General features: G+C 60.4%; 2 protein-coding genes across 2 annotated transcripts; one reads left to right on the top strand and one right to left on the bottom strand.

Moving 5' to 3' along the window:
• Positions 1-970: 970 nt before the first annotated feature.
• SIRT6 (sirtuin 6) lies at positions 971-7,787 on the top strand. Its single transcript, XM_035892321.1, has 7 exons — positions 971-1,098; positions 1,453-1,635; positions 3,973-4,032; positions 4,616-4,711; positions 5,563-5,643; positions 6,001-6,124; positions 6,853-7,787. Exons 2-7 carry the CDS (start codon positions 1,475-1,477, stop codon positions 7,186-7,188), a joined length of 858 nt encoding a protein of 285 aa, XP_035748214.1. The 5' UTR covers positions 971-1,098; positions 1,453-1,474; the 3' UTR covers positions 7,189-7,787.
• A 248-nt stretch (positions 7,788-8,035) lies between these two features.
• Positions 8,036-12,572, bottom strand: CREB3L3 (cAMP responsive element binding protein 3 like 3). Its single transcript, XM_035892338.1, has 10 exons — positions 12,082-12,572; positions 10,700-10,815; positions 10,265-10,520; positions 9,844-9,959; positions 9,448-9,579; positions 9,258-9,364; positions 9,013-9,081; positions 8,841-8,925; positions 8,557-8,561; positions 8,036-8,474 (listed from the first exon to the last, which is right to left on the bottom strand). Exons 2-10 carry the CDS (start codon positions 10,811-10,813, stop codon positions 8,135-8,137), a joined length of 1,224 nt encoding a protein of 407 aa, XP_035748231.1. The 5' UTR covers positions 10,814-10,815; positions 12,082-12,572; the 3' UTR covers positions 8,036-8,134.
• Between the last annotated feature and the right edge of the window lie 59 nt (positions 12,573-12,631).

Here is a 12,631-nt window from a genome sequence, read left to right as displayed (position 1 = left end):
CCCCCCATGCCTCCCTCCTTGTCCCTGCCAGGCCCATGGCTCCCTCCTTAGCCCACCCCAGGCCAGCCCCGTGGCTCCCTCCTTGTCCCCTCCCAGCCCCATGGCTCCCTCCTTGTCCCCTCCAGCCCCATGGCTCCCTCCTTGTCCTTTTCCTCCAGGCCCAGCACTATCCCCCTGTTTTGTGTCCCCCACCAGCCCCCAAAAGGGTCTCCCAGCTGTATGGGGATCCTTTGTATTCCCCAGCGGGGATCCCCGGGGGCTGGGGATGAGGGGCCCGTCCCAGGCACCATGGGGGTGATCCCAGCCCCATGCCCCCAGCGGTACTTGGGAAGCTTAAAACAGGTTTTGGGGTGAGGGAACAGGGACATGCAGGGGCCTGTGCTGAGCCTGGGGGGGTGAGGGGACAGGGACATGCAGGGGCCTGTCCTCAGTCCCTGTCCCCAGGAGAACGGGCTGGAGAAGCATCTCACACAAATGAAAACTTGTGCCCATGCCAGAAAGCCAGGTGGGCCCACAGTCCCATCCAGCCATAGCGTCCCTGCGTCCCCCACCTCCATGGCTTCCTGTCCAGCTCGCTGTCCCTTGGCCCTGTCCTGTCCGCAGAGCCGGTGGCTGTGCTGGTGACAGCTGGAGTTCAGCACACGTGGGGTGGCACCAGCTTCGCTCCTGTCCTCCCGCAGCCCGGCAGTGCCCTGGAGCCCAGCCACTGCTCAGGGTATCAGCTGCCTGTCAGTGAGAGCAATAAATACCCTCGTCCGCGTTAGGTGTTTTAAGCCCTTACCCTCCATGGAGGTGTTTATACAGCGCTGTTTCTCTCTGAGTAAATGCTTTTGTCATTAAGGAATGAGTAATCTTCTTTCCTTCCATGGATAAGAAAGAATTGTGGTTTACTGGGTCTTTGTGCCAGGAAGCGTGTAGGATCTATCCCTGCATCTCTCCATTCCCATGGTGGTTTGTCTCTTCTGCTCAGATTTTTGATCCACCGGAGGAGCTGGAGAGGAAGGTGCGGGAGCTGGCGGACTTGATCAGGAGTTCCTCCAATGTGGTGTTTCACACGGGGGCTGGAATCAGCACTGCCTCGGGGATTCCCGACTTCAGGTAAGCAGGGTGGGCAGCAGGTTGGGAGGATGGCAGCTTCTCCAAGTCCATCTTGCATCCTGTAAAGCTCTGGACCGTGCTTCCTGCTACCCCAGCCAGAACTCCATCCCTCCTGTCTGGTCCTGGATCCAGCTGAAAATACCCTTTCCCTCTTGCATGCCTGTTTGACCTTAAGACCCACAGAGGCCCTACGTGTGCTCTGCTTGCATCGACGACAAAAATCACTGGTGATATACGGCCTTCATTTAGCAGTGCCCTGCTCATCCTCCATTGATAGGGCTTGTGGTGCATTTACAACTGTCATCTTAGATCCTCAGCTCTAAATTCTCACTCTTTCTGTCCCCACTGCTGTAGGGGGCCCAATGGTGTCTGGACTATGGAAGAGAAGGGGCTCTCCCCAAAATTTGACACCACCTTTGAGAATGCCAGACCCTCCAAGACTCACATGGCGCTGCTGGGGCTGCAGAGGGTCGGCATCCTGAAATTCCTGGTCAGCCAGAATGTGGACGGCCTTCACGTGCGTTCAGGATTCCCACGGTAGTGCCTCTCCTGCCCTGTCTCCGGGTCCCTTGTGCCTTTCCCAGCCGCTGCCACATGGCTGTTCTTGCTGCCTGATTAGTGTGGCTCCACGTCCAAACACTGGATGCCGGGGCTTGATTTCCAAGGCTGACTTGGAAGCTGTCTGCCCGCTGATACTGGGAGTGGAAACTGGGATGGGCTGGTGTGGGAAGGGGTACATAAACCAGCTTGAATTTAGAGCAGAGAGGTTATGGCAGTAATTCAGAGAGTGATGAAATTAAGTCAGCCTTGGCTGATACTCTCTAGAAGTACACCCAGAAGCCATTTGCTCACGAGTGGAACGAACAAGTCACGGTGTTGAGCCGCTCTGTGTTACCACCCATCGGCTGAGTGGCTGTAGCTGTCAGTACCACTGTGAGCAGCCCAGCTGCACTGTGTGGCTGCCTGGGGGCTTGTGGCCCGGGGAGTGAGATGTCAGCTTCAAGTAGGGCACATGCTCCTGGCATCTGGGCTCAGAGCTGCGCTCGGGGTGCACGGTCCTTTCCGCTGCCTCTGTACCCATCCAGGGCCTAAGTACCATGCGTGGGCCCGAGATAGCCTTAAAAAGTACTTTGCCTCTCAATAAATTTCTGAAATGGCAAGCACGGCAAGATGGAGAGAGTCCCGCAGTTGGAACTGGTCTGACTTACCGGCTGCGGTCTCTAATTTCTTCTGCCTCCGCGGTGAGGTCAGGGATCCTGCGTAGCCGTGTTCCCTGTGTGGGGAGCTGCGATGTATGGGAGCAGAGGGTTTAATATCTCTGCTCCCTGCGTGGGTGGGGACTGAAGTGCATTTAGCAGCGCAGTGGCTGTTTCAAAGATGTCCTCAAAGGAACCTGCCTTTCCATTAGCACTTGCGGCAACAGGCTCTTTTCCCTTCGAGAAACTTCAGCCTCCCATAAAACCCATTTCCAGCACTTAAGACCAGCAAGTGATTGTCTTGTGAGGAGCTGCCTGGAAAGGAAAGGGGAGAGCAGCTGAATTCAAGTAAGAAAATAAAATGCAGGGAGTTGGGATGAGAACGAGGAGTGTGAATGGGACCTTAGAGAAGGCGCATCTCACAAATGTCTTCAGCCATCGTGGGCTGAGCAGAGAGCTGCCTCCAGGGGTTATTTTCTATTATTAAAAGCCCTGAGTCCTGGTTCCTGCTCCTAGCACCGCGTTTGCCTTTTCAAACTAAATAACCATGGGAAAAGAATAGGAAATAATGACCAGAACTCAGCTGTGCTCCCTACAGCCTAGTGCCACTGCCTCCCGCTCTGGTTTAGCACAGCTCTTCTGCCCAAGCGAAGCATGTGCTTAAGTAAGCGCCGCTGAACTGGGGCCAAAATGGGGGAAATCAAGTCAGTCCTGTCTCCATCCGCCCTGGAGGAGGTTCCCAATCACCGTGGGGCTCGTAGGAACACAGGGAGCACATGGCCTTGTTTTCCTCTAGCTTCTGCGCTTTGAGGCTCGCGCTGAGCTCGAGGGGAGTTTTAGCCAAAACAAGTAGCAAAGGGCTGGAACTGCGCAAGGGCAGAGAGGAACACTGAGAGCTGAGAAAAGCAAGGATCTGGGCTACTACCAGGCACAGGGAAGATGTGAGGCTGGTCAGAACGGGGGCTAGAATTGGTGCTGCAGATGGAAACATTTAGAAATTAAAAAGCCAGGATCTGCGGTCCCTCCCCTTAGTCCCAATTGCGGTGGCCGTAGCGTAGTGCTTCTATGATGGAAATGAAACCGTGGCACAGAAGGCCTCTCGCCAGGATCTGAACGTGTCCTCTGGGTCTCCCCTGCCCCGGGAAAGGGACAGCTCTGCCCAAACTCCCTTTGAGCAGTATTTCTTGTGTTAAATGCACAAAGCGGTGCTCGGTGTGCCATAGTTTTGACGGTGCCTGCTTGCCCTGCATGCAATGGCCACGCTTGGCATGGGGAAGCCCCCACACTCAACATGGGGAAGCCCCCGCACTGGGTGGCCAGACCAATGGTCTCCTCTTCTGGACCAGGTGCCTCCCTGCAGCAAGGCCAGGTCATTTTGTGGCACCCAGTGCCCCCAGAGCCTGCCTGATGCTAGTGCCTTGCTCTGATGCAGCCATATTTGTCTAAAACTAAAATAATTCCCCTCAGTGCTGACCCTGTACTGGGGCACTGTCCCCAGGCCATGGCAGAGGGTCCCTGCCACCCCATGTCACCTGGCAGGTCTGATCTGGCAGAACTGGAACGTGGGGAAGCCCTTGAGGTGCAAGGCCCCTGGTGAGGAGGGGATTTTGGGCAGGTTTCCCTGTTGCCCCAGGGCTCTCCACCCTTCCCCAGCTCACCTCTGCCATTTCTCCCCCAGGGACAAGCTGGCTGAGCTCCACGGGAACATGTTTGTGGAAGAGTGCGTGAAATGCGGCAAGTACGTGAGCCCTGAGCCTGGGGAGGGCATCAGCGGGGTGGGGGCTGCATTGCTGTCCCCAGGGGATGATGGAGGCCCTGCCTGTGCCGGGGGGCTGTCTGCCTGGCAGGTCTCTAGCATGGTGCATGTGGGGTCAAGGACAGATCTGTCCGTCTGAATCCTAAACCCTGTCAAATGGTGGGAAAGGAATGTTCTGGGAATGCTCCATTGCCTGGGAGGCCCTCAGCAAATCCGGCTCCTTGTGGCAAGACTCAAGTGCCAGCAGGGCTGCCTGCAGCAGGGTCTGTGCCCACCAGCTGGAGAGAGGAGAGGAGGTTGCTACAAGCTGGGTTTTCCATCCTGGTTTGTGGCAGACCTCCGGGGCTGTTGGTCAGAGCTGCTGTCAGCAGCGCCTGGTTAGAGACGCAGGCAGAGGCCAATGAAGGACTGAGGTGCTCCACTCATCACTGGTGGCTCTGAGCCATCACCTGCTTCCTCCAGCGCAGGGTCTGTGGTGTGAGGTGTGCCATACCAGAGGGGACATGTCCCAGCAGGCGCCACCTCCCTGCACGCTTGGCCCTGAATGGCGCCGTCTCTCTTGCAGGCAGTACGTGCGGGACGCGGTCGTGGGCAGCATGGGGCTGAAGCCCACAGGCAGGCTGTGCAGCGTCACCAAAGCCCGGGGGCTGCGGGCCTGCAGGTACGTCTGCTGGGCAGCTCTATGGGGGCTCCTGAGGGGACGTGGGGTGGCAAAGACCCATTCACCCGAGCGAGAGGCTCTGGTGCGCAGACTTGGCTTTGCAGGGCTGGGCTGACAGGCCCTCCAGCTCCAGGGAAGAAGCAGTGGGTGTAGGGGAGATCTCCAAAAGCCCAGATAGGAAGCCAGCACCCACATCTCCGAGTCCCAGCCATGCAGCCTCCTTTTGGGGTTTCTTCCCATGCCAATAATCTGAGCATGTCCTGGTGCTGGAGAATGCCATGCTGTGGGGTGGCAGCTCTAGAGACACACTTCCCCTCCAGCAGGATACGGCCACTGCGCTGCCCGGCTGCTGCTCGCCTTCAGTAGGGAAGTGTAGGCAGAGTAGCCGGGGGTACCCTGTGGTATCTGGCATCCAGACACGCTCTGTGTGCCCCTCGCACTTCCTCACCCAGGCTCACCCAGCCAGCCCAGTTGCTTTTCTCATCCAGGCCAGCTGCAGAGCCAGCACAGCAGAGCTGGGAGCTGAGGGCTGTGGGGCAGAGCTCTGCTGGCTCAGCTCTGATGCTGCGGAGTGAAAGGCACATCCCAGCTCTGAACTGGGACAGCAAAGCAGCTGGTGCTTTGGTGGTGATGCAGCACCAGCTGCAAAATCCTTCGTGCAGGTTAATTCTGTGCCTTCCCTCAGCTGCCGGTGAGCCCCCTTGGTTTGTCTGGGCTCTCTCTGTCCCCTTGCAGTGCGGGGCTGGGGAGGGTGGGACAGGATCTGGGTCGCTGTCCCCTCTCCCAGGGCAGCTCTGCCGTCTGTCCCTGCCTGGCAGGGAGAAACTGTGGTCCCTGTGTGTGTTTTCTAGAGGGAAGTTAAGAGACACCATTCTGGACTGGGAAGATTCTCTGCCTGACCGTGACCTCACGCTGGCGGACGAAGCCTGCAGGTACTGCCCTTGGGCTCTTCACGCCGTGGCGGCTGCTGGCGCCTGGGGCTCGCGGTGCCCCGGGAGAGTGCCCGGGCTCCCCGTCCTCTGCCAGCACCACAGCCGTGCTCGGGCCAACCCTGCCTGGCTTTGTTCCTTGTGCTTTGTGCCTCACAGCCCTGAGGCTGTACCCACAGCACAGCAACGCCCAGCCCTCTCCCCCGAATGTGGCCGAGAGGAACCACTGCAAATTCCGGCCACAGCTTTGCTTCCCAGCTGGGAAACTTGGAGAGTCCACACTGGAGCGGGGTAGGAGAAGCAGCCGGCAAACAGCCACGGCTTTTTCTCTGCCCTGGATGTTTTGTCTTCTCCCTGCAGGAAAGCTGACCTCTCCGTCACTCTGGGGACCTCTCTGCAGATCAAACCCAGTGGCAACCTCCCGCTGATCACAAAGAAGAGAGGAGGGAAGCTGGTCATAGTCAACCTACAAGCAACCAAACACGTGAGTGAGAGCGTCTGCGCTGCTCCTTTCCCCTTGCATCACTTGTTTCAGCCCCGTTGCAGGTTTGTCCCCGCACATTGTCCCCTCCCAGGCAGCCAGATAGAAGAGAGGCCGCGCTTAGCGAGCAAACAGGCTGGGCTGCCCTCCTTGGAGGGTTTAAACCTGCAACTCCTGATAAACACCTAGAAATGGAAGGTAAATCTTAAGAGTGGAATAAAAACTCAGCCCAAAGCCTGAGGTATCCTCCGGTGAATTGCAGTCTGATTCAATAACTGCACGCACGTAACCCACGCCACAGGGCAGAGTTCGGGTCATGTTCAGCCCTGGTTTTGGTGCCCTAATTGTCTGAATAAGCAGAGCCGGGGAGGGGGGGTATTCTGGGATGTCATTAGAGCTCCCTTGTCCCTGTCCCACTCTGTCCTGGGCTCGCTAGCCTGGCTCTGCATCCACGTCCCCGTCTCCAGGCTGTGTTTCAAGGTGGGGACTGCCTGCCCACACCCTGATCGAGCCCTGTCAGCCTGCGGCGCAGCCGGGGAGTGGACCCAGCTGGGGTCAGGGTCTCAGTTCCTGCTCCACCAGGGACAATGTCCCAGGGACAGGAGCCCTGGAGCCCGCGTGCAGCTGAGCCATCACCCAGGCCCTGTCCCCACGCGCTCCCTGGGAGGGGACATTTGTCCCCACACAGTATGTTTGTCCCCTAACACCGTGCTTGCCCTTGCTCACCCCAGGACAGACAGGCCGACCTGCGCATCCACGCCTACGTCGATGATGTCATGACGAAGCTGATGAAGCATTTGGGGCTGGAGGTCCCGGAGTGGACGGGGCCAGTGGTGGTGGAAAGCGCTGAGCTCGCCAAGCCCGAACAGCTCTTCAAATTTGAGCCCGGGGCTCGCGGGCTGCTGAAGGAAGAGCCCCTCTCCCAGCACAACGGCACGGGTGGGCTCTGCCCTGACCTTGGGACCACGCTGGTGGAGCACCGTGACAGTCTGAAGCAGGAGCGTCCCAGCCCGGACACGGGGCCAACCACGGTGAAGAAGATGAAGGTGGAGCCTCTCCTCACCTGACCCAGACTGTTCCCTGTCTGTCTAGACACTCGTCTGTGCCGCTTTTCCTACCGACTTTTTTTTATACCCTTAAACACTGTCCCTTTTTTTAATGTAAGTATTAAATACACTTGAATCGCGTGTGGTGGGGCAGCTGCACCGCCCTGGGAAGGGAGCTGCCTGCCTGAAACGGTCCGAGCATCCAGTTCCTGCTCTGTGAGGAGGCGGCTGTGGGGTCCAGCAGGCTCAGAGCGGCGAGGGGCGAAGGCTGGGACGAGCCCCTGCGATCTCTGGGCTAAGATCTGCCCGCAGAGCCGGCCCCGGGCGCGCCGGTGATGCAGGGGATGTCGCTGGGTGCTGGAAGGGGACGGGCGCTGGCCGAATCCTGACCTGGCGCAGGGCCGGGAGCTGTGGGATGCTGCCCTGGCCCTGCTGCCCTCCCCTCTGCCTGCGGCTGTGCCCACCGCTCCCGGGGCAGCCCTGGGCTGGGTCTGGCCACGTGTCCCAGCTCTGCTGGACCCCCTTGCCTCATGGCAGCTGGGCTGGAGGTGGCCCTGCCCCAAGGATCCTTAACACCTTGTGGATCACCCCGTATTAAACTAAAGCAGGTGGATTTTTTTTCCAAAATACCTTTTATTTAGAAATGAAAATAAAGCTTAAAAAAAAAAAAAAAAAACCAACAAAACCAACCAGTTGCAACATCAACGGTCAACCAGCCCAGGGCTCCTCTGGTTCCCTCGTCCCCTTCCTGAGCAACCCCCTGGCCTGGCTGCAACTCCTGCTGCGCCCGCGGGGCAGGAGCAGCCCCTTCCCTCCCAGTAAGGCCGATGGGAACCAGTCTCATCTTCCCAGTTCACAGATACAAGCAAAGCCATGCAGGTCCAGCATCTGCCCGCGCCTGGAGGCAGAATCTAGAGGGGCCACCCCGAGCCACCCCATCGCATCCTCCACGGTCTCTGGGTGCTGCTTAAAGCTCCTCAGCCGGCTCCAGCGCCACGGGCCTCCTGTGGCCAGCCTCGGTCCAAGCCAGCGGTGCCAGGCTGTGGTGTGGTGCGGTGCTGTCCCCAGGCACGGTGTCAGCTCGATCCCCGTCCCCGTGGCTCAGCCCCTCCGAGGCAAGCGGCTGCGTGCCATTATGGGGGGAGGCTTTGTCCGGGCGTGGGGTGAATGTGTGGCTGCCAAAGGCTTCGTGCAGGGTCTCGGGGGCTTCGCCCAGGTGCTCCGGCCACAGCGGCTCCGGGGGGTTCTCGTCCCTGGCTTGGGGCTGTGTGTAAGCCACGCGGGAGGCGGCTGCGTTGTGCAGGGACCTGGAGAAAACTGAGAGCGAAGGAGGGTCAGGGCCCGCTCCAGTGCCCGGAGCTCCCGGCACAGCCCCGGCGCGGCCCTCACCTGTTCTGGGACACAGGTCCCAGCGAGGGGGCTGGTGGCAGAACCAGGGCTGCATCCCCCTGTCCCCCACGGTGCACGTGCCCCTGCCTCCATCCACCCCTTCCTCCACCCATCCTCACGTGCCTCCATCCATCCAACCTTGGAGCATCTATCCCTCTGCCTTAGCCCACGTCCGTCCCTCTGTCCGTCCTTCCATCCACCCCTTGCCAGCACATCCCGGTGGGTGTGAGCCTCCTTCCCTCGAAGCAAGGGGGCCTGGGGGGGGGATTGGGGGCTCCACGCACCGCAATGCAGGTTCCCGTCTGCGCTGCCTTGTTGCTTGACTGCACCACGAGGGCCTGGAGCTTCTTCAGCTGCTCCAGGAGGGACCTGGGGACAGGGGGAGCCCTTTAGCACCTCCCAGTCCCAGTCCCAGCCCCCCCTGCCTCGTCCCCGTCCTGCCCCGGGAGCACCTACGAGTTCTGCTTCTCCAGGTGCAGGACTTTCCTCTGCAGCTCCTGGTTCTGGGCCGTGCACGCCGACATCCTGGGGGACAGGGAGAGGGGGACGAGGTCAGGGGGGTAGCTGGGGGGGGGCTGGCAAGGAGCCAGTGTGCCCATCACCGGCAGCCGGGTGCCCCAGAGTGCCCGGAGAGGGTGCGGGGTGCCGGCCGCAGGGGTTGGCGGGCAGCCCTGCCCGGAGCAGGGGTGTGGGGTCCGTACCGGCTCTCCAGCCCGTCGATGTACTCCTTCTTCTTCTTGCGGCTCTCCTGAGCCGACTGCTTGTTCCTGATCTTCCGACGGATCTTCTTCAGCACCCTCTCCTCATACTGGGGGACACAGAGGGGGGTCAGGGCCGCCGGGGCTGGGACCCCCCCAGCTCCGCACCCGTCCCCGGCGCAGTGGGACCCACCTTGGTGAGGGGCAGCTGCGTGGGCAGGGACACCCCCTCCTTCGCCAGCAGCTTCTTCTCATCCTCTGTCAGCACCAGCTCCTGGAACTGCCCCTGGCTCTGCCTCAGCAGGGAGCTGGGCACCTGCGGCTGCTGCGGGGCCAGGGATGGGTGAGGGCCCTGGGTGGCAGGGGTCACCCTGCGCCTGGCCCCGGGGACCGCGGTGGGGACCATGGCGTGGGGATGAGGGTGGGATTGTGGTGCAGGAAGGGAGAAGGATGAGATGATGGTGTGGGAAAGGGGACAAGTGCAGGGACAAAGAGGAAAGGGGACAGGAACGGGGAGGGGATCGAGGTCCAGGAAGGGACAAGGCTGGGGACAGGGAAGGATGGGGACGCGGGGGCGGGGGGCACTCACGGCATCAGAGCTCCCCGAGAGCAGCAGGTCCTTGACGGTGAGGGTGCAGGATGCGGGCGGGCAGACCACGGGCAGGTCCTGGCTCTCCTCCAGGAAGAAGCCTGGGTGCCACATGTCTGGGTGAGGGGAGAGCAGAGGCTGTCAGCAGTCCCCTGACCCCCTCTGTCCCCCGTGTCCCCAGTGCAGGACCCTCACCCCTGCCACAGCCCCAGAGCTACGGTGACTTGCTGCCACCTGACATTCCAGTGGTCCTGGACTCTGGCCCCCCAAACTGTCCCTCTGGTCCTGCCCCCACCCCAGTTCCCTCCAGTCCCCCAAGCTCCCCTAATTTCCTCACTATCCCCGCACGGCACCAGCTCCCCCCCAGTCCCTCCAGTGCCCCCAGCCTGGGCCTTTGCCCAGTCTCTCCCCTGTGGCTCACCCAGGTCGATGGAGACCTCGGGGTGCAGGACCCCAGCACTCCCCGGTGGGGGCAGAGCTCGACAGGGGTTGGTGTAGGGGTACACGACCTCGCTGGGACCCCCGTCACAGCACCTGGGGGGGCTGTCGAGCTGGTCAGAGGGGGGGTCCTCAGAGACCCCGCTGTCACTGGTGGCTGGGGACCAGCCGGGTGAGTCCGACACAGAGTCCCCAGAGGCCAGGATGGATCTGAGGAAGTCCTCGCCATCCTGGGTACGCTGTGGGGACATGGGTGCCCGTCACCATGGGGTGCCCATCACCCTGGGGTGCCCATAGGAGCTGATGGCACTGCAGGGTGGTCCCAGCTCCTGGGCAAGCCATGGGGATGGGGCTCTCCTGCCAGAGCCAGGGATGAGGTGGGGATGTGGGGATGGGACCCCCAGCCTGGGGGACTCACCCCGTCCTCATGCCAGGCACCCAGCAGCGTCCCCAGCTCCACGCCACGGAGGATCCCATCCTGGCGGTCGAAGAGAAGGTCCAGCAGGTCGAGGCTGTCCACGCCAGAGGCCATGGCTGCAAGGCAGCAGGGTCAGGTCCCTAACCCAGTCCCCGTGATTGCCCCCCTGCCTCCCCGCCTCCCTCCGAGTTGCATGGCCCCATGGACACCCCGAATCGTGGGGCTGGTGAGCGGGAGCAGGGAGCATGTTTGGGCATGGGCCCACGTTGCAGGACCACCAGGAGGTGTACCTACACACGTGTGACTGTGTGTGGCCATATGGATGCCTGCACGGCTGGATGCGCATGTGGCCATGCTGGCACACGCGTGTGCAGAGCTGTGGGTCTACGCAACCACGTGACCAAGCAACGTGCGCATGTGTGCCCACGCAGACATGGGCGTGAGAACATGTATGTGAGCACATGTGGGCACATCTGGCAAAGCCCTACGTGCATGCATGCGGGAGGGAGAGCACAGGCATGCGGGGGCTCAGGGACATGGCAGTGGACCCCTCCTGCCTCCTACCAGCAGCTCAGAGTCCCAAATCCTCTCTTTTTCCCCCAAGAGAACTGCACAGCCAGGGGCTCCCCACAGGCACCACACCATGCCCTCCAAGTGCAGGAGAAGGATGAGCACCCAGCCCCAAGGGTCAGCTGGGTCATCTCCCTGGTCCAGCCCTGTCCCATGTGTGTGACCCCTCAGGAAGATCAGGTTAATCATTTTGGGTGGCAAGTGGAGGGGGAGGAGACTGCTGCCACCGGCTGGCCCCGGGGAGGGGACTCAGCCCCACTCTGCCTCTGCCACCCAGGCACTGCTTGAGACCCTGGACTCAAGAGAAAACCAACGGGCTAACTGACCAGTTGCCCAACCAGCTGATCAGCCGACTGACAACCCAACTAACCGACCAGTTGACCAACTGACTAACTGGTTGACCAGCCAAATCAATGAACCAATCAAGAAACAAGCCAAATGGTCAACATGTTGGCCAACCGACCAACCAATTGACTGGCCAAATAACCAACCCACTGACCAAGTGACTGACAAGTCAACTGTCTGATTGCTTGATCAACCAACCCACCACGCAACTACCCAACCCACCACCCAGCTACCCAACCCATTTCACCCAACCCATCACCCAACTGCCCCTCCTAAGCACTGATCTAAATGTCCTTCAAGCCAGGTTTGGGGACGGTTGTCATTACCATGGTGTTTGGCTGACCAACCCAGGCAAGGGGCTTTATTGCACCCTGTCCTTCATCTTCAGTCCTTCCAGTGAGCCCTGATGGCCCCATGGGACCATCAGGCAGAAGGACCCCATTGAGTGCCGGCAGCCAAGAACATACCTGTGTCAGATCCCAATCCCACAGATCCGTCCCGTCTTCTCAACCCTCTGGATTCGCAGGGGAGCGGGGCAGACACCGAGCCTGGCCACCTCCTCCTCCTCCTCTTCCTCCGTGGTGTCCTGACCCAAGTGGCAAAGTTTAAATTCCAACTGCACAGAAATAACGTCCCGGATTGCAAAATCTCCCGTCCCTGATTGGGGACAACGGTGAGTGATGGCAGGGCCGCCCTGGGGATGGACCCGCTGTGCTCCGTAACTCATTAGCCAAATGTTTTTGTCTGCCGCCGCCAAGCGGGGCAGGATGGGCCTGGGGCTGGTGGGCAAAGTCCGAGCGCTGTGATTGCCCATGAACTTTCACCCATTTTTCGGGACAAGTTCCCTTTTTTTTTTTCAGATGAGCATTAATCACATTTTATAGGTGTTGAGAACAACATCTGGGGAAGACGTCAACTTGGACTCTACCACTTACGGCTTCCTCCACAACAAACCTTCATCCCCTCTGCTCCCCATGGCCCGGGCTGGCCTGGCCGCCTGCGTTCTGCTGCCTGCCC

This window comes from Egretta garzetta, unplaced genomic scaffold (assembly GCF_000687185.1).
Source record: "Egretta garzetta isolate BGI_Z169 unplaced genomic scaffold, ASM68718v1 scaffold4, whole genome shotgun sequence".
Taxonomy (NCBI): Eukaryota; Metazoa; Chordata; class Aves; order Pelecaniformes; family Ardeidae; genus Egretta; species Egretta garzetta.
The sequence above is the reverse complement of the archived record's forward strand: the minus strand, read 5'-3'. Positions and strand labels throughout refer to the sequence as shown.